This window comes from Populus nigra, chromosome 11 (assembly GCF_951802175.1).
Source record: "Populus nigra chromosome 11, ddPopNigr1.1, whole genome shotgun sequence".
NCBI lineage: Eukaryota > Viridiplantae > Streptophyta > Magnoliopsida > Malpighiales > Salicaceae > Populus > Populus nigra.
This window is the reverse complement of record NC_084862.1, coordinates 2435633-2459167: the sequence shown is the minus strand read 5'-3', so window position 1 is coordinate 2459167 and position 23535 is coordinate 2435633. Positions and strand designations below refer to the sequence as shown.

Genomic DNA, 23535 nt, shown 5'->3' with positions numbered 1-23535 from the left:
ATCCTTGTGGTGGGCTCTTACCTATTTTCTTACCTTTTTATAAAACACTAAAAAATTAAACTTGATTTTACCTATTTTCTTGGCATTATAATTTCCATTAAAAAAAATCAAAGTTATCAATTCAATAAATTCTTAGTGTGACAGAAATCCTACGGACTCGTATTGAACAATCCACTCAAACCAAATTAGATACAAACGTCCGATATTTTAGTAATATCAACCTGCATAGTTCTTATAGTTGTATCTATTTCACATCAGCATTGGAAATCTTTACATTGATTAGGGTATCTTGTCATTGCTCTTTTATATATACAAACGTTCTTGTATATATATAGCTTGGATCTAGAAAGCACCATAATCATTGGTCGTATCAAACGCCTGTAGATAAATACATTACTCAAGGGAGACTAAATATAATGACAATCTTGGAAGTTCCTTAAGGGGTTGCTCGTGCTATTGCGATACTCATGTACAAAACCTCTACTCTAAATATTTTCCACATAGCTACCGTGAGATAGACACCAATTATCATAATCATCGTTCCATATCAAACTCATCGGACTCCCAAGATTCCAATAGATAAATAACTAAGAGAAAATATATACATGAGTTTACCCAAGAGAATGACTAAAACCCCTATCAGTGGAGAAGTTCTCCCTTGTCCAAAAGAGTATTGAATAATTGACTCTCTAAGGACTATATTTCCACAAAAATGAGTCTGGATAACAACGATGGCCTTGCTGACCTAAAGGAGCAAGTAGCCCGAGCCCATGCTCCCTGCATGGGCATATGAGTGCCTAGTGCATAGACGTACACCCAGTGTATACCATGCAGGGCATACACACGAGTCTAGGCAGCACGCTTAAACCCACATTCACTTCTAATGGGATCAGGTTGTTACGCTCGAGCTCAACGTGTTTGGATCCAAGCAACACATCTAGACCCATTTTCACCTCTAATAGGCTCGGATGCCTTGCCCAAGCCCAACACTTGCCAGAGAATTTTTCTTGGGCCCCACGTGGGTCTCTCGGTATTTTATACTGATCCAATACATATTATTTTGATTAGAATACAACTCAAAATATCATAAGGGTGAAATTATACTCCAGTCTCTCCTCTCCGCAAAAAGATAAGATTTATGGCCTATAAATACACCGTGAATAATTCAAATTAAATGTTCACAATCTCTGTATTCTCAATATTTTAGTATGCATATTTTCAGAGTCTATTTTTCTAAAATATTATTACACTTTCTCTCTCTACAAAGTTACTGACTTTACCATCGAAGAATCTCTACATCCATCAAATGAGATATTTTATAAGTACCAACTACCTTTACCCGGCTTACTAGACACTACCATAATTATTGGTCATCTACCTTACCATACGTCACCTGTTATCACTTACTGACCCTCTAGGTTTTTTATATTAAGTCACCAGATACTTTGATTATAAATAATGAATCATGTAACTTGAATTAAAAGATCAATCAATTATCTAAGATATGAGTTTTATTTTTAAACATATGAAATTTTAAAACTCATCAAAAATAAATTTATATCTTTTTAAAATAAAAGGTATAAGAGAAGTTGTCCCCTTTATTATCTTTACCTTTTTTTTGTTTTTTCAAGACGGTAACCATCTCTATAATTACATGTGGTTGGGCTCATTGATTTCGGTGTAAATTCAAGCCACAACTAACTTCCATTACCTCATAGAGATTCGTTTGGGCCAACTTGAAACTTGTAGCCTCTAGTCTTGTGGCCTAGAAAAAAAAAATATATATATATTAATCATGGCCCCATTTTGCTAAGACTTTGTCAAGTAGGAATATTTATACTTTGTTTTATTCTAGGCAAACTAGCTTAGTTTAAATTAAACAATGAAAATTCATTTTAGTGATTGTAATATAACATGATAATGATGAAAATAAAGGGACAATAAAGCAAGCTAAGATCGACGGAACTTTCTTCAAATGAGATAGTGACTTAATTTTAATTGACAAATGTACGTATCCAACAAGAATACAAACAATTTCAAAACATTTATCAAATAATTTACCGACAAAACAAGAGCATCATCCCACTCTTTCCGCTAATCTTGTCATGAAATATGGAAGGAGAAGAGGCAATTTTGTCAAACCTCGTTAAATAATATGATTCCTACTCAGAATTATGCGTACAAGAAGAAGATATTACGTGTATGTTTTTTCCTGTTTGTTCTTGTATTTTAAAAATATTTTTGAAAAAATAAAAAGTTTTATTTTTTTATTTTAAATTAATATTTTTTTAATATTTTCAGATCATTTTGATGCGCTGATATCAAAAATAATTTTTAAAAAATAAAAAATATATTATTTTAATATATTTTTGAGTAAAAAATACTTTGAAAACTACCACAATTATATTTTCAAACAAATTAAAAATGAATGAAGGTATCTTGCCATAATCATTAAGAAAATGAAAAAAAAAGAGAGAGAGAAAGAAAGAAACGAGGGGTAGGTTGCTTTGTTGGAAAAAATCTTGTGCCTTGAAAATGATTTTTGCACATTCGAGAAACCTTTTGGAACTCTAAAGGTAGATGTTGACCCCATCAACGTTTGACATTATTTAACCACCATATATTTTTAAAGAAAAAAACAAAAGCAAAGAAATAGAGTGAGTTGATTTGATTTTGTCTTTTTTTAAGCACTAGGTAAATATTAAAACCTTTTGTTTTTTATTTTAAAAATACTTTTAAAAAAATAAAAAAAATTATTTATTCTTTGTTTCAAATAAGTTTTTTTATGTTTTTATTTTATTTTAATATCCTAATATTAAAAATAAATATTCTAAAAAATAACTCGTTAAAAGGGGCACTAAAATTCAGAGAAATAAATAATATCGTGTGATTAGAATGGAAGTCGGTGAAAGAAAATTGATTTATTGAGGTTGGTAGAACATGCTTATGAAAAAGAATAAAATTGAACTTAAAAATATTAACCTCGAGATCTGTCTAATCTAAACCTAAATGCTGAAAACGTAGAGTTAATAATTCGAGGCGATAATCATCTTTGGAACATGTAGAAACTATATCAATAAATTGACATTTTATTCCAAAATTGATTGCTATTTTATTTTCCATTTTATTTCAAAATTGATTGCTATTTTTTAAACTTGATTTTTTTTTCTTTTTTTACAAGAGATCAATCATTTATCGTTACATTCTATCATCTATGAGCTAACAAACCAAATTGTATGGAATTTTAATGTAAATTTTGTTGTAATTCCTTTTTCTACGATGAAATGGGAAACCGATTCAAGAAAGCAATGGATTTTTTTAGAATGAGGATGCAAGAAACTTGGCTATGCCTGACAAGGATCTTTTACATTCAAATATTTAGCTAAATAATTGATGAACAATGTGTTTATTCTTGTGGTTCAATAATAAGGGTATGTTTATTTTTAAAAAATATTTTTTTAAAAAATATTTTTTAAAAAATTAATATTTTTTTAATATTTTTGTATCATTTTGATATTCTAATTTTAAAAATAATTTTAAAATATATATTTAAAAAAATCATCACTATTATACTACTAAATACCCCTACCTGAATTATTGTGAATGTGAATGGTTTTCATTATATTCTATGAACAAGATCCGTGCAATTTTCAAGATTTTCTGTCCTTTTCATTCGAGCTCACAAGACACAGGAACCCATGATTTCTGCCATGATTTCCGATGGCTTCACTGTTATACGACTCTATCCGACGGTCATGCCTTCTCGGTCAACGATGATGACCCACGAACTATCAATCCAACTCTCACTTTCGTAGATCATTTAAAAAAACAAAATCAAGGAAAATGAAAGAAAACGATAATCAAACAATATAGTTTTCGGCCCAATGAGCATATCTTAGTCATTTATGACAAGTATTATATGAATATATTGTGGAAATTCAATTTCTGTTCAGTATGATTTTTTCACAGATTGATTTAATTTGTTCCTTAATTTTTAACACGTGAAAAAGGCCATGGATGTATTTAGTTAGAAATGAATTTTGACTTAAATAAAAAAATTTAAAAAAAATTGAGTCAAGTTTTTAATTTAATAAGAAGTAAATTTCTGAGTCTTGAATTCTAACTTATACTCCATTTATTATTAAAAAAATATTTGTTTTGATCCAACATGTTCTTTACTTATAATTGTTTTAATTATGTATAAACTATGTACTAACATGAAAAAAATAATAATTAATCTTTAGTAGCTGAATCCAACATTAAAAAAAGAACTATTATGCAAGGTGTGACCGTACTCGAGTTTGACAATGTATCCATCCAAGTATAATCAGACAAACAGAAAACCGTGTGGGTCCCACGTATGACCAGAACGTAGACTTTTGCGTTCAGTTTAGCTGTGTCTTTTGTGGGGCCATCCTACAACCCAAAATCTGTTTGAGCACGAACTCCATACACTGTAGTTTTCCATCGGAGACATGCTGACAGGACACGAGCAAGTAATAACATGCCACGTGCAACACAGACACGTATTTGGCCAGTGAAGCGAGTGTATTTCGTGGGTGTGTAGGCAGGAGTGTAAGAAAAGGTACAGGATCGTGTTAAAGAGACAAGTGGGATCCACCGTCAGAAACATCTACCTGAAAACGTAGAAACTGCTCTGACAGTGATTTCCCGCCAATATAAACTTTATTTAGAGGTTTTTTTATATATATAAAAAAAATAGTACAGTAAACAAAATTGGATAAATTCTAAATCTAAAATGGCTTTTAAGAAATTTTAATAAAATTGTATACACCCGAGACTCTTCAAATTATGTTTTTTCTCCATGCAAGTTTTTGATTGTACTATTTCCTCAAATTTATTTTCCTAGTGTGCTACTTAGAAAAAAAAACCTTTATTATGTTTTTTTTTTGTGCTGTTTTTCATATTAATTTTTAAATAGAAATTAAATATAGCGGAGAAATATGTCAAAATTATTAAACTTGAATTGATCTATCTAGTTGATATGTCTTTATCACTACTATATGTTAAAGAAATATCAATTTAAAATTGATTATGACCGCTTGATGAGTCAATTTGTGATCTATTTAAAATCTAATTTTATTTTTTTCTTTAATTTTTTACTTGACATCGTTTTAGCTTTAAAAAATTAAAATAATATCATTTTATCAACATAGTTTTAACTTTTAACCCTCACAACAATAACCATTATTTACTATCATTTCTAACACTATTATGATCACCGCAACTCACCTGCATTGCCAATCGTCATCATTGTCGCTGCTTTATTATTAAAACAATTATTATTCTAGAGGTATTTGAGAGTGGGTTTTATTCTGTTTTTTTTTTGTTAAAATTTGAAAAAAATTATTTTGAATTATTTTTTATATTTTTTTGATTGTTTTGATATGTTGATAACAAAAATAATATATTTATAAAAAGTATATATTTTTTTAATGAAAACATTTTGAAAAGCAAATGCTATCACATTTCCAAACATTCTTTTCATCATAATTATCATTGTCACTACTATCACAATAATTCATCTACCCATGATTACTATTATTAATATCATCATTGTTATTACTGTCGATACTATAGCCAGAACTATCACTAACATCATTGTCGCAACCACCTCTGTCACTTTCATGGTAAAAAAAATATAAATTTTCTTGTTCAATTACCATCATTTTAAAATCATGAACAAAAAAATAATTTATTTTTTTAAAAATATTTTTCTCGATATAAAAATAAATTTCAATTTGTTTTATCTTCTTTGTTGTTATTTTAGATTGCATGTTAGTTATTTTAGATTGCATGTGAAGAGAAAGGGGGTAAGCTTTATTAAATTCACTTAGCCTTGGTGTTAAAGTGCATAAACACCCAATAATATGATTGATGAATCTTGAAATACAATTTGCATTTACATCCTGTATCATGGTATAGTTTATTTTTTTTTTATTGCTCCATATGCATGTTCATTTTATTTTTCGAGTTTGTAATTACTTACTTGATATAAAATCTATATTTAATTATTAATCAACTTAAATTGAATAAATTTAGTCTTGTGAAAACAGATCACGGATTACAAATCCTAACAATACTTAATTTTTTTATTATTATCAAAGAATCCTTGATTGAGCTAGGAGAACATAAAGTACCACTAGTAGTACCTTGGTGGGGGAACTTCCAAGACCCCATATTCATAGGGAGGCTGCAAGGTTGTCGAGCTAAGGAAGTCTCGTCTATGGAGTAGGGACTATGACAAGAACACAGAGGTTGATAATTCAAACTTTTCTTTTTCTTTTTCTTTTTTAAATCTATAAATGGTCATTTTTTATGTTAGATGAAAATGTCGTTTTCTCCGTGCTACTGTTTCTTTTTTTTTTTTTTAATTTAAGTATAGTTTGAAATTGTTTTTTTTTGTTTTTTAAAGTATTTTTTATTTAAAAATATATTAAAATAGTAATATTTTTTATAATTTTTTAAAATATATTTTTAACCTCAGTACATTAAAATAATTTAAAATAATAAAAAAATTAAAAAAATCTTGAAAAATCTTTTTTAAATATAAAAACAAAGACATTCTGTCATGTATTATAAATCGATACATAAACATTTCAAGTTCTAGATTATGAATACATCGAGTTAACTTATATTAATTAATATTATATTATTTTTTAAAAATAAATTTAACTTTTGATTGGATTAACCAGAATAATGGAATCAAATCAAATTAACTTTTTTTATTTTTTTTTAAACTTGGTTTTTTGAAGTTTTTGTGTGAACCTAACTTGAATAACTATGTTATTTACTACTTAGTGTAAGAAGAAAATACTGATAATAGAGTTATGGATGACTAGTTAGAAAGACTAAGTTCGTTGTTAATTAGGACTTCTTAACTAATAATTGCTGATTTAGGATTGAATCGGGCTTGTGCTAATTACCATTCTTTGACGTTTACGTAGGATCCGTTCGAAGATTTTTTTTTTCTTGAGCAATGTGGAAAATTTTCATTAAGAGAGTTTATTTAATTCTTTTACTGCTAGGGACTCTTGTTAAACCGTGTTGAGTACAATTTTATATCTAGTTAACTCGAAACCAGGCATGGGTGGGTTAAAAACATTTAGTGAAAATTGATTTGATTAAAACCGAGCATCTTTATAGACCAAACCATATTTTTATTTTTTTTATTTTTTAATCTTGAAATAATATCATTTTAAATTGACATGATTTAACTTATTTAATCCACAATCAAAACCTTTAGCCGAGTCATAGCTCGTGCTAGGTTTAATAACTTTGGACTATAAACTTGATACAAATAAAAGTGAAGAATAACTAGATTTGTTAGATAACAAATCTCAAATCAAGAATACTAGATTTATAGTGAAACTCTTAAAATAATTGTTTTTACTCGTTCATATTATCACCTTTCAAAATATTATTACAAACTTTTATAAAAAAAAACAAAAAAACTTAATAATACTGGATAAAAAAAATAAACAAGGAAAAATGTTCATTTCAAATAGGAAAAGAAATATAGAAAAGCATCATGATAAATAATACAGAAATAAAAATAAAAATAAAATATATTTCTCCAAAAAAACTCATATGGTTGTCTCCTCGAGTTAGAACTTAGAAGAAACTCGTTATTGAGTTCAGTCTTCGGTTAAGAATTATCCTCTATCAATAATATTATTTTGTGTGTTGACCATCACATTTTAAGTTTCTGATATCTTTGTATGAGCCAACTCATCTTGGGTCCTGACATAACACTATTGAGCGAACACCTTTGTGTAAATGACCTATTGGGAGTCTCACCTTAGAGATTTCAGATGACAATAATTAACATAGATAAAAACTTCGCAATAGTTTCTAGACATCCTTTTTACAGGAAAGAACCTTTCCTTGCTCTCGTAAACCGACACATCATGTTCTACAACATTTTATAGCCAACATAACACATAGTAAAACAAAATAACCACAAAAAAATGTTAAGCTCTCTTATAACCATATTATCATGCATCACACAACAAAACAAAATAACTACCGATAATCGCTGGGCTCTCTTCTTGTCATGATTGTTTTACTGCATGTAGCAAATAAAAATAAAAATATTTGTTACATGTCAAAACTTTTAAATATAAATAACATCATAATTACATAGAGACTCTCGTAATATTTAATTGTATTCATTCATGTTTCCACCTATTAAAAAACTATCATAACCTTATATAAATAAATAAAAAAAACTATAAAATTTTAATAAGACTAATAAAAAAGAAAAAAATTAGGAAAAACACATATAGAAAAAAACATAAAACGATAAAAATTAAAAAAATATCCATTTACCTAAAAAAAACTCCTCCATGGATCTACTCATTCAATATATAAAAGTTTTTTTTTTTAAAAAAAATAAGAGCAATGTCACTCCAATAAATTTCACATTATATTTTATAAAAATTTAAAGATTTTGAATTACATATTTTTTTGGAATTGATAGTGATTTTTCTCAACTTACCTTTAATTTTGGTAAACAGGCATTTTCAAAGGCTAATACTTGCCCCGAATTATACGAGGAAACCCAGCCCTGAATTATTTTCCGAAATGTCGTGTAATTTTACCTACAAATTAATTAGAACATACCGGTAATTATCTCTCTATTGTTAAGACATAAAACATATCATCTTTTAAATGTTGACTGAAATGATAAATTGGTTCCATCAAAAACTTATTTTCCCTCAAAGTGCCCAAATAAATAAATTAAAAGTCCAAGTCAATTCAAAAGAATGATCTTTGAAGTTTTTTTTAAGTTAAAATAATATTATTTTAATTTTTATAAAAAATTAAATATAATTTTAAACAAGTTAAATGAATAACAAGTTTATCTACTAAGTTAGCAAGATTATGTTAAATTAATTTTTATTTGGTTTAATTTGAAATTTAATCCAAACTAAATTAGAAGTTGATGGCTAGATTTAATAGTAATGATTATGATAAAAATAATTAAACTAATTTACAAGTTAATTAAAACTAATTTAAGAAAATAATTTAAATAAAAACTCAAAGCATGTTTAATATTCCAGTGAAATCATAATTTATTAAAATATTATTTTAATATATTTTTAAATAAAAAATATCTAACTATGAACAAAAATATATTCTTAAACTATACAAATCGATCTCTATCTCTGGCATGGTTGGATATTAGCTGTCACATATGAAAAAAACAAGAAAGGAAACATGTAAAAGTATTTCAATGAGTGTTTGTTTCTTCAAACATTTATTATTACTTCCAAAACCTTATAAAACCACTTTCAGAACCTCTCTCAGCCTCCCCCAACTTTCCACACCCTTCCTTTCATAGTTTCTGCAACTCATCAACCAAGCCATCCACCTTCTTCAAAGTTTTCGTTTCAGTCTCTTTTAGCTCTGAAAATGACATAGACTCATCATTCTGTTATTCTTGAGAGCCCCACCCTTTTTGGTGATTGACTGTTGATTTTCGTGCTGCTTTGTCAAAAATAAAAAAGAGCTTGTTTGCTTACCGGAAGTAAAGTTTTTAGCTTTAAGACGCCCCAATAAAGGTTTTTTGGGCTATTTGTTTGTTGACAAAAACTGCGATTAAAGCCATTTTTGTTGGCTTTTACTTAGCTTTTGTTGAATTTAGAGTGATTTTGGAGGTGGGTTTTCAAGGGCTTCCTCTACAAGGTTTAAAGATTTCATTTTGAGCTCCACTGGCAATGCTCTCTCTGCTTTCTCGGTGAGTTTCTATCTTATCCATGTCTCTCTTTCTATTTTCGTAATTGGTGTAACTTACTTGTTTTACTTATCAATGAACTATTATCAAGCAGAGGTGCCAAATATTTCATTTTTATTGCGATAAGTGGTCTTAAAAGTTTGTTCCTTTCATGCACCAAATCATCTAATTATTTTGTTTTTGTATTCGAAGTGCTTTTTTTTTTACTGGGTCATTTAGATTTCTATTATTCGGGATTCTTGGGCACATCTATGGAATTTAGTAGCAGTAAGCAGTTATGCTGGTATTAAATATAAGTGGATGGAAGGGTAGGTTATATTTACATTCATGCATGGTTTGAATATTATGCTATTTGGTGGGTCCGGAAGAAATCCTCTACTATTAAAGTTGGGTTTGTTCCCTATCGCATTTTCAAAATCATTATAATAAATCATTCAATAACGTCCGTGTTCTTTGCTGATTGATTTTATTTGGTGCAATTTTTAGCCTTTGGATTAGTTTATCTGATTTGGGGTGATTGATCAAATGATGGATTCTTGCCAGTTAAAAAAAAAAATTGGTGGATGGTAAGGATTTTGTTAATTGATTGTGTGCTCTTCTTATTTGTTGTTAATATTTTAACTATAAGTAATTGATTGCGTGTTTCATTGATTCATGGAACTGTTGTCTGTCTGTGCACCCAATTATTTAATTATGGAGAGGACATTTGTTTGATAAGCAGATGCATATATTATTATGTCACAAGCTTCTAATCGATGGTTAATCTCTGGCGAAAACAGTGTTTTTTTCTTTTTTATGATAACAAAACATTAACATTGCATTGAATTCCCCCCTGATGTGCGCACCTTGTGTAACAGCCGTGTATATTTTATGTCATACTGAGACTAACACTAAGCTCAATGGTGGGTCTATAATGGCTGTGTTCTTTCTTGGATGCTTCTTTTAATAAAAATAGATCTTTTGGTTGGTCAACCAAATTTTCTGTTTCTATAGGCAGCTGTTCTGCTATTAGTTTCCCAGTGGTTGCTTGATCCCTGTGCTCATTGGGGGAGGATCCCTGGACTGGCAGTCCTACATCACAAATGATAAAACAAAACCATCCTCCTGACGTAGGCATTGATTTTCAACGATAAATCTGTACTCTTAGGGAGTCTCAATTGTTTCATCTGTCTGTTTTTTCCTTCGAAAGAAATGTCAGTACGGAGATAGTTCTTATAATGGAAAGTAAAAAATTTCATATGGGTCATTAATTGCTGGTCATGATGTAAAATTCTGATCAAGGAATTTAGAAGTGAAATGTCAACTATTGGTATAACAACATATTTAGATCTAAAACTGTCTGTTACCGGGTTTCTTGTCTGCAAAAGGAGCATATTTTTCTTTCTAAATAATGTCAAATGAAAAAGGATACTGGTGTGGGAAATAAGTATGAAATGACAGTGCTATAATTATAAATACAATGATACTCAACATTTTGAATGTACTAATCTGCAGCTGAGTTTAGTGAACATGCATGGTAAGAAAGACTAGTCAATTTGATTGACGTGCTCTTCTGGTTTGGCCCTTTTGTGATTATATGTGGCTAGTGGATGAGTTCAGATGATTACTCTCTATCCTTTTCTTTTAGATATAATGCTATATCTCAGTGGCAAAGTTGCTGCAAACATCCTAATTGGGTTCCTTCATCTTTAATTGCACATGCTAATTTCCTTACTATTTCATTTAGGGAGAGTAAGGGATAGAAGTGTTTGAAGATGATGGAAAACAAGAGAAGCCCTTGCTCAGTTGACCATGGCACTCTCACTTCTCTTGCAACTAAAAGACACAAGGCTGATTTTTCTATCTCCACCAAGGTTTTTCCTCCCTATCATCTTTTTCCTGCACTTATCTCCTGTTGTGAATACAGCACCTGTCTCATTTCTTTGACATGTTTACCGAGTGTAATGGATGAAGGATGACTACCAATATTAACTTGAATTATTGGCTTAAGAAAGTCATTTCCAAAATCTATGTGGTCAGTTCACGGATAGTTTGGCATTGCCCTCTTCTATTTAAACCCACGACAAAGCCAATTTCAAAAAAAGAAAAAAAAAAACAGGTGGTCGGTTTCATGGATGCTTGCCTTCTCTATCTAACCTACGTCATAGCCAATTCCAAAAAAAAAAATGTGGCCAGTTTCATGGATCCTCTGGCATTCTCTATCTAGACTTACGTGCCCCTTTTGGTCCTCATCAAATGTTACTTTTCTTAATATTCTTGTCTGCCATACAGTCTATGCCTAAGTTTTCATTCTGCAGTTAGGCAAGCCATTCTCTTTAAGTGCCTAGTTAATACTGTTGGTGGAGTTTGAAGTTACACCCCCAATTTTTTCCAGCAACGAGACAATTCTAAATTGGAGCGTGGTTACTCAAAACAGGGAAGAAAGTACTTTTGGATAAGTTTTTTTAATCAAGCCTAATACACAGAAATCGCTTAGCTGAGACAGTTTAATTTTAGTTGGAGGTATTTGTTAGGCAAAGCATTTGGGTGCTTTAGTGATTTTCTATGGTGGTCATGTGGTTAAATTTTCACTCAAAGTAGGTCAAGATGCACCAAGAAGCAGATTGTCAGACCTTGGTGCTTGTTGACATCCTGCAAACCCAGAGTCCCTGAGTTAAATCTAATATCTCCTCCTAAAGGGATTATATTGCTGGTCAAGTTAATCCACTGTAAAAGATTTAGTGCTCATGTGTGCCTTATTCGAATTGGTAATAGGAACGAAAAGAGAAACTTGGGGAACGCATCGTAGCTCTGCAGCAGCTTGTTTCACCGTATGGAAAGGTACAGATGACAACTTTTTTCTGTTAATAAGAAACCATTTTATAGCTTGCATGAGCGTTTTAATAATTGTGTAGATGGCCCCTCTAAGATTTGACAGGGGAATTTATTATATTATTTTTCCTCACACATCATCTATTGTCTTGAATGATTGTCATTTTAAGACCTTTACCATTTAATGCAGACTGATACTGCATCTGTCCTTATGGAGGCGATGGAATACATACGGTTCCTTCATGAACAAGTTCAGGTTTGGATTTTGGCCTTCTCTTGCTTATTTTTTGCCCTGCACACTATTCTGTCAGCTTGCTTGTTCTTGAAGTACTTTTGCAATCTGGAAATGCATTCACAAGCTGGACTCTAAATGAAATGGAAATTAGTAAGGTGAAACCTTGTGCTTGCAAAATGAGGGAATTTTCCCCCCTGAAACACTTTTGACTTGCAAAATGTAATATTGAGCTCTTAAATAGGTTCTACATATTGCAATTTTTGTGGAAGCATCAAGCATATGCAATGGTGTGTTGAATAAGCAGATTTGTTTTCAATATCTGACCTGCGAGCTATTGTGATTGGGGCTCCAATCTCTGTTTGAAGACATGTCATCTTAAAATAGTACCCCCACAAAATAAACTGTTGCTTTCCATTGATTTAGGTTATAATAGACAACTCTTACCCTTTTTTTAACTTGTTACTTTGAGATGGCTATGGTAAGCTTTTGTTATTGCTGCTTCGTTGTGCAAGTTTGATGGCTAAGACTGAGTATCTGATAATGCTAAAAATATGTTTTTTTTTTTTAATATTGTTGCAAATACAATTTGTAGTTTAAGAAATGGTGGTGATAGGATGTTAATTTCTCATTATTGTAGTTTTAGAACTGTCGAACGTTGCAGTCGTGGAATCATTGCATGTCTGCACCTTTGTTTGAACATTAACATGACTATTTTGTCATTTAAACTTGACCTTTTTGTGGTGGTTTCAGGTGTTGAGTGCTCCATACCTCCAAGGTACATCGACAGCACAAATGCAGGTGAGCATGAGCTGGACCTAGATTACATGACATTTTCCTATTACACACTTTACTTCTCGAGAGCAATGTCGTTTGAAGTGCATTTTCCTGATACTTCCAAAAACTAGTTGCATGTGGTCCCCTTGAAAACATGCCACTGCCCCCATTGAAAATGCTATTATGTTTTTAAACCATTGCACCATTAAAAAAGCATCCTTAATTGAAATTTACAGCCGGGTTTGATTACTTGTGCTGCTGTGCAGGGGTTAGGGCAACACAGTCTAGAAAGCAAAGGTTTATGTCTTGTACCAATCTCTTACACTGCAGGCATTGCTCGTAGCAATGGTGCAGATATCTGGGCCCCCATCAAGAGCCCTTCTCCCAAATGTAATAAGTCTATTTAACAATTTCATTGACACAGTTTAGCTCAGCAACTTGAAGGTTGTTTCAAGTTTCTAGATAAGGTGGCGTTAAGGGTAACCAACATTCGGGAAGCGTGACAAAGTTTTGTCCAGCAGATGCAACTCTGTAACAGAATTCAACATCGGAAAAATGGAGCTTCGTATGTTATATTAGCCAAGCTCTGAATGATGTAAAATGTCAAGTCCCTATTCTAGTTTTAAGTGATGACAAGGCAACGGTATATGTATTTCCCGATTAGCAAAATGTATATTTACAAACCTAAGATGTACAATAAACATTAACAGAGGATTAATCAAATATATGGGGAGGCATTTATGGTTTAGATTTTCCCTGCCTTTTCCTTGAAAGTTCGATCTAGCAGGCTTCTGTTGTCAACTAGAAACGTGTGCTGTTAACTTCCAAATTTTCTTTTGCACTATTTTTTGTGTAATTTAATCCCAACCATGTATGGTGGGGGTGATTTGAGTCCCGAAACTCTCACCTGAGCATAAGATTGAACCACTGTGGAAAACCAGATCGTGCCTGTATGGTTGTAACTTCGGTGATTTTGTAGAAGAGAGAAAAAATTGACGGCTTCGGCTTGCATGCTTGCAACTGCAAAACTAAAAGTCACGAAGCCAGGCTACATGTTGGAATTTCAGAAACTTGACAAGTAGGTTCTCCTCCAGTTTTAAGCATTAAGCGACGAACAATAAGTTCAATGGCCTGGTTCTCAGCTCAGCTGAGATCCTGAATTGCAATGATGGATTCCAAAATGAACTGAATTCTCATGACAACAAAAATATGTGTTCACGGGGATGCGTTTGTGGATGCTCTCAAAGCAGGGCACCCACCACCCACATTGGATGCTCTAAAAGCATGACCTCACCATAAACCATCATTTCGAGCCACTCTGTCAAATGGAATCTTAAAGGGGGGCAGAAGGAAACTAACATTGCTCATCACGCTACACATATTGCTCCAAGTTAGTTTACGAATCCAAACAAATACTTAAGATACAGGCATATCAGCATTGAATTAAGAAACTTTTTATCAAGGGAAAAAATGCCTCTCTCTTAGATTGCTGAAGCAGGCTTAACCTTCTCCTGCAAGAACTGAAGCACGTGTTCACGTTTCCAATTGTCAATTCTGCAAGTAAAATAACAGTAGAAATTCTCAGTACAGAAGCCAATAGAACTTCATTATTTTTCTTGAAATGCAAATATGAAAGATGATTACACAAGGTTCATGTTATTTTCAAGGCCAAATGGACATCAAAGCAAATTTCTGTAATATTTCACCTATTGTCATGCAGGAGTAAAAGTATAATACATAATAAAAGCAGCTCACCTAATGGTTTCCTTATGCTGACCCTCATCATCCAGCATGATCAACTTTGGTGGAGAATTGAAAAGATATTGGACTTTAACGGTGGGAAATTGATCCTTCTCTTCTTCAATGAAACCAACAATTTCAGGATAGAAAACCAATTTCCTCATGCAAACCTCTATTATTGCACCAGAGTAGGTAATCTGCAGCAATTTAAATACATCTTTCAGTTCCAATAAGAAGGAGAAACTTAGTGTTCTCTTTGATATTTGCATATACATGTATGTGTGCATGCACATACAAAAGTAGGCAGTAAACTTGTTTAGCATTCAAAGCTGGAGTCGTTCACAATTGCATGTCCATTAAAAACTGGAAACAAAGACCTAGAAATCTGTTCTTTATTCATCCAAGGATACAATTGACCATATTTTATCCATAGTCCATTCCAATCATGGGCCTTTTGAAATTGAATTAGAAATGAGAGATTAGTGCAGTCATGAAATTATAAAAAAAGGTGCCCGAGGGAAATTCAAAACATTTATTTGAGCTTCAAATATTATTTTACCCTCAATATAATACCTACCTTGCTTATGGAATCATCAGAATCCTCTGTGCAACACTTCAAACAGTCAGACACCAACTCTGCAACCAAAACTTTAGCGTTAAAACTTCTTGTAGCCACAAGGCAATATTACAGACTTCTACATTATCATGCCCATCCGAAAGGTTGAGTCCAATAAATAAGTACAATATCTTAAATTTAGTCACTTTATCTCCATAAAAGCAAAGTCAAGTATCCCGTCATTTAACTCCATAAACTAAAAGACAGCCTCTGACTGTTAGCAGCTAGTGTAGTGCTATAGAAGGAGAAGAAATAGACTGTGCATGGCCACTGGTTTAAATAACCAGTTCCGGTCTTATGGACTTTGCCTTGATCTCCTTTTGGGTTAAGCACATTGCATTACATAAGTATCTTTCCACCAGGCGTGGTTTCATATTAAAATCAGATTATGTTAACAATTCTCATTCTCCTCGCTTGTCATGGCATGGGCATGGGCATGCTACCACACACTATACTTCATCCTGTCTTGTCTTTCGACTCCCAAAAGCTCAATAACTTCAGTTCACAGACTTTTATCATCAGGAATGCATAATGCATATGGTAATGTCAACATCTCAGTTGAAGAAACAGAGCAGACAATAAGCTAACATAAAGCTTTTTGGTGGACATAACACCCATACAACAAATTTCTATAGCACGATCTAGTCATTTAGAACAATATGCACTGTTTGCGTCCTGAGTTCTAGATAAGTCATCTACATTAGTTAAACAGCCAATCCGTCCACACCAAAAACAAAACCAACGAGGAGAATCATTCAACCATTAACATGTTTTCATCACGCAAATATCTATGCCGCCCTACTTCATAAGCAAAGTTCTCACAGCTCTAGTTCACCAATCCATAACAACATTGTCAAAGAAAATCGAAATGGCCATCACTATCCATAGAAGGCAATCTCCTCCCAACAAGAAGTGCCAGCTCTTTTTCATCGAACTTGGTAAAAACACAGGGAAAATCTTAAATTCTCCACACTTTCAAGTTAAATAAACACACCTATTTGAGAATCCAACACCATCACTAATTAACTAGAAACAAACATAAACTTCCTCACATGGTGTCACCACCAATTGCATTCCATAAAACACACAAGATCCCAAGTTTTAACCCAAACAACCCTTCAAAACCACAGAAACCAATAAACCAAAGAAAGAAAAAACAAACAACCAAAACAAAACAAACGCATAACCACAATTCCCCAAAAATTCCAAAAAGACACAAACTTTATGACCAAAAAGGCAAAAACAGATAAAAGATCAAAAGGGTCTTTACAACTCACCTTGGTTTTTAACATACTCAGCTAAAGTATTGCAATCTGAGCAGAGTGCAAGTCCTGTGAATCCCAGATCCTCACATTCTCTTGAACTCAATTGCTCTTTTGATTTCACAATTGGTAAAACAAAAGTAAAAAACACCAACACTCCACAAGCTTTATACACATTCATGTCTAATATCTCACTTCCTACCAACTATTTTGTGCAAAGTTTCACTCTTTTAGATCAGCGAAGGTACGGATTTGATCTTGATGCGGGTGGATGCTTTGCTGTGCCAATTTTCAGGAGTTCACTGTAGAAAACAAGGCGTCGTCTCGGATAAGAGTGGAGGGAGAGACGACATGACGTTTATATTTTAACGGATTCGAGCGAAACCCCTATCCAAAGTTTTTCATTTTAGCAATTAGACTTCTTCTAAAAAAATTCGAATATTCAAAGATAATTGAAGATCAGTCCACGCAAGATGTAAAGTTGATATAGTTGAGAGCATTGGGCATTAACGAGTCCAAGTGAGCTTGGTTAAGGATGTGCCATGCTTCATGCACAACCAATGATGGGTATCAAACCAGATTGTCAACTGCATGTTGTGATTTATGTATAGAACAAAAAATGTCCAGATGGTCTGGGTTTAAGGTCCATGAACAACTGCAACTGCGAGGAAACTATTTGTGGTGTAAACACTTTGATGGATGAAAAATCTATGGCTCCAGCCTCCAAAGGACCTTGAAGTTGATATACTTGTATGTATAAAATTTATGTAATTGTTTTTAATTTTTTAAAAACGGAAACTAGTTCTCAGCTTATTGTAATTTAATTTAAATTTTTTATATCTTTAGAGATATATTAGATACTTATATGTTGAGTTTTTATTATATTCATAACTTATCTTTTAATTATAAAAATAATAATAATTAGATGTTTATATTCTACTCATTGAGATTCAAGTATTCATCATTTAAATAATATTTATTATTCAATCTAAAATAAAATAGTAATATATAATATATACACATGTATATTATGTAAATATCATGATGTGTATATATTACACTAGATTAAAAAATGTAAATATTATAATTATATATCTATATGATATCAATTTATATATCTCGAGTAAAGTTTGACTTGAATCTAGGGTCAAATTTAACTATTGAAAAAAAAAATTATTTCGATTTTTTTTTATATTTAGCTCGAGTTTAAAATTAAATCATGTAAAAATTGCTTTGAAGTGATTCAGTCGACTTGGTTAATTCAAAAATAATCAAAATGATTATTAAGAAAAATAAAAAGATTAAATGCAAAAAAAAGAATCAAATTAAAATAAAAAGGAAGGAAATAGAAAATATTAAGTGGCTGAATTGAAAAAAAGAAAGAAAGATGCTTCACTATTTAAGATCTATAATAATTCCTAAAATTTTTATAAATAATGAAGCTGCGTAATGATTCTATTTTTTTTTAGTATAGAAATAATAATTCCCATCGGAACCAAGAAAATGTATTATAGATTTTGGAATTAAAAAAAAAAGAAAAAGACTTGGAAGATAGTTTGGTCTTGTGGTTGTGCCAAAAAAAGAAAGTGTGGCCACATAGGAGTCTCACCTGATCCAATAAGAACAAGCCAGATGGCTAAAACCAATAGAGCCGCCGGAAGCATGGAATGAGAAGAAGGGAAAATTATATGTTCATCCCTATACTTTTAATGTGATTATAAAATGCTCCCTATGTTTTAAAACATTATATTTAATCCGTTTATCAGTTATCCATCAATAAGGTGCTGAGATATCACATATTTTAGTAATAATTGTTCCATTAATAATTTTTCTAATCTCACCCACTATAAAATTAAATAAACAAACAATTTTTAACCCATAAAAATCTATTATCTTCTTTATAGAAAATAAATTTGAGTGTAAATATATAAAAAAATAAGTTGGTCACTGGATTAGAACTACACAAGGTAAGGAACTAAATAACGAGGTCTTAAGCAATTGAGACTAAGTTACAAAGTTTATCAAAATAAGGGGATGAAACCATAATTTACTCAAACATTACAACAACTACTTTAGATCTCTAACGTTTACAACTAATTTTAAGTGTTCTGTACTGCAATAATTTCTTGCGGGTGTTTTACTTTAAAAAAATTAAATTTTTACATTTTTTTTGATAAATGAATATTAAAAATAATAAAAATTATTTTAATTTATTTTTAAGTTAAAAAATATCATGTGTCATGATATCTAATATAAACTGAGATGTTATTTATAATTGCATTCTAAACAGTATTTCATGAAAATCTGAAAAATAACTTCGTTTTTGTTTTTTTAATCATTTTAATATTAAAAATTATTATTTTAAAAAAATTTTAAATAACAATTTACTTTTAAAAATAATTATTATTATACTTTCGAACACCAAAAATAATAATAATATTTTTCTTTCTCCCCCTCTCTCGGCCACCTCTCTCTAACCCTCCGCAAATATCAATACACAGAGGTATTTATTTCTTTCTCTATATATGGGCTGCTTGCTCTGTTTCTTGTCATGTTAAAGTCTTTCTTTAGCTTAATGGGCTTAATCATTCAAACACAGCTTTAAAAAAGCATATGAATTTTTGTGAAATAGCTTGATCACGTGTTTATCACAGATATCACTATGCTGTACACGTGAATGTACAAGTGTAATGTGGTTGTTTGGGGAGAATTTCAACTTTGTTTATGTTTTTTTTACATGCTGTGGCAAGTTTCGTTGTGGGGTGTGTGTGGAACTGTGTTGTGTTCTCAAAGCAGGCATGCAACTTTGTGCTAAAATACAAAGCAGGTATGCAACTTCTTCTACTCCCATCTAGGAAGAAGAAGTTATCGAGTCATTGGAGGGGTTTTATTCATCCTCTAATGTGGCGCGCTGCAAATGGATACAATTGAAAATCAAAGAAATTGAGTCTCAAGCATCAAAATATGCCAGAGAAATTGCAGCATGTGAACAGAGGAAACATTCAGGAATTTACCAATCTACGTTTGAAGGTTTTTGTTCAAAGTCCTTGTCCTTTTCAAATGAATGTTGTAGAAGAAAGGCCATTAAGAATTTCTTTGCTCTCTCTCTCTTTTCCCTTGAAATTCTTTGACTTCACTTTGTGATAAATTGCAGAAAACAAGAAATCCAATCCAGAGGGCACTTCTCATGATAGATGATTTTAGCAATACTGGTAAAGTGTTTTGCTGTACATTGATTTTATTTCTTCTTCATATCTTTTGTATATTCATGTGGATTCTCATGTTACACGTCTTTTTTGTTCTCTTGTTCTGTACTCCCCATTTACCAGTAAAGATTGGTGCATGGTGTTCTTATTCCATATTATGATATTTATCCTAGGAACAAATTATATAGACATGGTTTAAGTAATCATTATTAATACTGGTTGCTGGCTGTTTGTTATCTTGAGCAGCAATTACAGAACAACATGCTGATGGCGATGATTAATCTGGCGTTGACAATGACCAATTGTTTATCGAGTGTAAATTCTTGGAGCATGTCCTTTGGAAAATTGAAATAGTGCATTTTCGGGTTCGCAAGCTGAAGAATCAACTTGACATGGTGATATCAAAGAATGCCTCCAAGTTTTCATCCTCGAGAGAATTTGAGCTTCTTGCAGCTTGTGATGCACAGGCTAGCTCTGCTTCTAGTCCTACATTCTCTGCTGGAAATGGAGATGCGATATCAGGAGCTATTTATCCTGCAACTCAAAATATTCCTGGATATAACACTGGAGATCTGGTTATGCCTGAAAGCGCCATGTCTTGTTTTGGTGGGGCTATTCACGTGCCTGACATTATTGAAAGCACAGTGGGACTATTGCCTGCTGCTGATGTAACCTTCCATCAGCAACAAATTGGAGATTCAAGTGAAGATGTAAGAATTCATTATAGTCAGTATTTTCATAGTCCATACAATTATACAATTCTTGTCTTCTGATTGAATCTGAATGACTAGATGAAAGTTTAGATTTCTGATACATGCATGCATAGGTATCAATAGAAAAATCTGCTGTCTTTGGAGCTGTCAGGAGTCAGGACCATGAATGTTGAAAATCATAATATGCCTGAAAATCTGGTTCATAGCTTGCAAATTATTTGCAGGTCAATGAATTACAGCTCAACTGACACTAGTGTTTTCCCTCCTAAAAAGTCTCTAACTCTCACCTCTTCTTTTGTACCAAAAAGAAGGCCTGCAAATCATTATTGCAAGAGCTTAAATGACAGCACAGAAACCTAAATAGGAAAGTAGGCTAAGGAGAAATGGAAAATATGCCATGATGGGTGAGAACTCGAGCTTTTTTTTTTTTTAACTGCACAACATGATGAGGGTTGTAAACTGGAGAGATTTGGAACTTGATTGAGTAGTTTATTGATGTGAATTTAACTATAGTAGTTCGCCTCTCCTATGGCTCAAATCATCTCCATGGATCTAAAGATCATAATCTAGTGCAATTGTGGCCCAAAGCCTAAAATATCAAGTGATCTAAAAATTACGACTACTGATCAATCATCAACTGCTGTTTCTCACATTCTTACAGCTACATCTGTACCAAAACCAAAAACAAGAAATTACCGAAAACAAGAAATATTCTGGTGTACATTCCCTTTAAAATGGCTGTAAATGATAAAATTTGGGCAGCAGAAAAGGAGAGGGGGGTAAATTTTGTCTCAGAAATTGCAGGCTTTGGTGTGGGCTCAGGTGGTTCTAAGCAATTGATTGGTGACAGAACTTTGCACGTACACGTACCTCTGTTGCACTGCAACTGCACCCTTCTTTTCATGTGAATGTGATAACTTAAAGAAAAGGGTTAGAACTCATAAAGAAAAGGAAAAGGAAACGCATGCATCATTAACTTCCATGCCATTTATTTTGGTGGACAAAACTTCAAAAATAGCTTCACATTTCATACACTGGATGCACGTATTTTCACCGAAGACCTTAATTTCAGTAAAGTTCTGAACCTTATGAAGCTACTAGTGATCCCTTTATAAATATCCTCCTCTTCCTCCTCCTCCTCCTTCTTCTTCTTGGTGTGGGGGATCACATTTCCAATCCAAGGTGGACAAAATGATGCTCTGGTCTACAATGTACAAAAGCAAAAGATGACTGGAAACCGTAGTGCCTTTTTGACCTAAAAAAGTATGTGTGAATCAATCACCTCTTCTCTTATTCGTTTGCTCCATTAGTAAATCTCTTCACAAACTCCATTAACATAGCTGGAGTTTATGACTCTTTCGTTCTAGAGCATGAAATCCAGCCAATTTAATGTAATATTCTCGTAATATTCGTTTGCTCCATTTGTATATCTCCCACAACTCCATAATTTAGTATTTTTTTCAAGGTAAACATACTCTTAAAAAACATTTAAAAACAGAAGTTACCCTCTTAAACGGGGTATTAATAGCTTAATCAACAAAGTTTTTGAGTGGAGATGTTTTACGGGCATTGCTCAAGCGAGTTACATGCATGAGATTAGGCATGATGAGCTCTGAATAGTTATCAAAACAAGCAATCTGATTGCATAAACTATATATCAAAATTTCTTGTAAAATTTGGAAAAGGGTTTTACTGTGCTGGAGGAAATATCTAATCCAACATGAGCAATCATCATGTCTTTCTCTCTTTGCAGCAGCTTTTGGAGTTCTAGATATAACATGAGCCACAAAAGAATCATTATGCCATCCATATTAGCAAATAATATATATACACACTGACTGGATCTTAGCCATGCCCACTCCTTCGCTAAGGTTTTCCACTTTTTGAAGTGTTTTGATATCTTTCTGAGGTTCAACTCTCACTTATATTACAAAGCCTACTCTCCCTCAGTGGAACGAATAACACCTTTGCTGTGTATGAAATTAGAGGCTGCTAAAAAACTAAAGTGAACGCCAAAGCATACTAGAGAATCAAATGTATAAAAAACGTTATAATATCATAACTAAAAGATAAATGTACTTTGAAAGAATACAAATTCCCTTTAAAATTATCTAAAGATTAAAATATTTTATTATTTTCTCGACGTTTCTTTAACTCAAAATAAACTTGAATGATTCTTACAATACAAGGAGAGGGCAGGCATGTCTGAGGCAAATTAATGCCATAACTAATCACAGTTGCTCACAATCATGCACAATAGGAGATAAGCATGATTATCAAGTGTCTGGATACACTTTATACCCTAAAAAGTAATCAATTGCACAAGAGTTTTCCTTTTCTAAAGTGATCAGAGGGGGCACTATAGTAATTGCATTAAAAGCAACAATTTACTTTGCCTTTGAAATTTGAAAACCTCAC

The 23535-nt window shown here is 32.0% G+C and overlaps 2 protein-coding genes and 1 long non-coding RNA gene across 3 annotated transcripts; 2 read left to right on the top strand and 1 right to left on the bottom strand.

Moving 5' to 3' along the window:
• The first annotated feature begins 9281 nt into the window (after positions 1-9281).
• On the top strand, positions 9282-14328 carry LOC133668519 (transcription factor bHLH153-like). The gene is made up of 6 exons (XM_062088423.1): positions 9282-9763; positions 11487-11613; positions 12515-12580; positions 12762-12827; positions 13557-13604; positions 13847-14328. Exons 2-6 carry the CDS (start codon positions 11515-11517, stop codon positions 13985-13987), a joined length of 420 nt encoding a protein of 139 aa, XP_061944407.1. The 5' UTR covers positions 9282-9763; positions 11487-11514; the 3' UTR covers positions 13988-14328.
• A 578-nt stretch (positions 14329-14906) lies between these two features.
• On the bottom strand, positions 14907-17844 carry LOC133668518 (uncharacterized). Its single transcript, XM_062088422.1, has 4 exons — positions 17214-17844; positions 15898-15956; positions 15336-15517; positions 14907-15134 (listed from the first exon to the last, which is right to left on the bottom strand). The coding sequence occupies exons 1-4, from the start codon at positions 17377-17379 to the stop codon at positions 15062-15064; spliced, it is 480 nt and encodes a 159-aa protein (XP_061944406.1). The 5' UTR covers positions 17380-17844; the 3' UTR covers positions 14907-15061.
• Positions 17845-19760: 1916 nt separating this feature from the next.
• Positions 19761-21217, top strand: LOC133706241 (uncharacterized). Its single transcript, XR_009844472.1, has 3 exons — positions 19761-20228; positions 20353-20410; positions 20651-21217. It is a non-coding gene; the product is annotated as an uncharacterized LOC133706241 (long non-coding RNA).
• The last annotated feature ends 2318 nt before the right edge of the window (positions 21218-23535 follow it).

Coding starts and splice junctions, on each gene's coding strand:
- LOC133668519 (XM_062088423.1), top strand. CDS start 11,515: ATGATGGAAAACAAGAGAAGCCCTTGCTCAGTTGACCATGGCACTCTC. Junction 11,614..12,514: donor ATTTTTCTATCTCCACCAAG/GTTTTTCCTCCC, acceptor AATTGGTAATAG/GAACGAAAAGAGAAACTTGG. Junction 12,581..12,761: donor TTGTTTCACCGTATGGAAAG/GTACAGATGACA, acceptor CATTTAATGCAG/ACTGATACTGCATCTGTCCT.
- LOC133668518 (XM_062088422.1), bottom strand. CDS start 17,379: ATGAATGTGTATAAAGCTTGTGGAGTGTTGGTGTTTTTTACTTTTGTT. Junction 15,957..17,213: donor TGAGTATGTTAAAAACCAAG/GTGAGTTGTAAA, acceptor TTTTGGTTGCAG/AGTTGGTGTCTGACTGTTTG. Junction 15,518..15,897: donor CTGATGATTCCATAAGCAAG/GTAGGTATTATA, acceptor AAATTGCTGCAG/ATTACCTACTCTGGTGCAAT.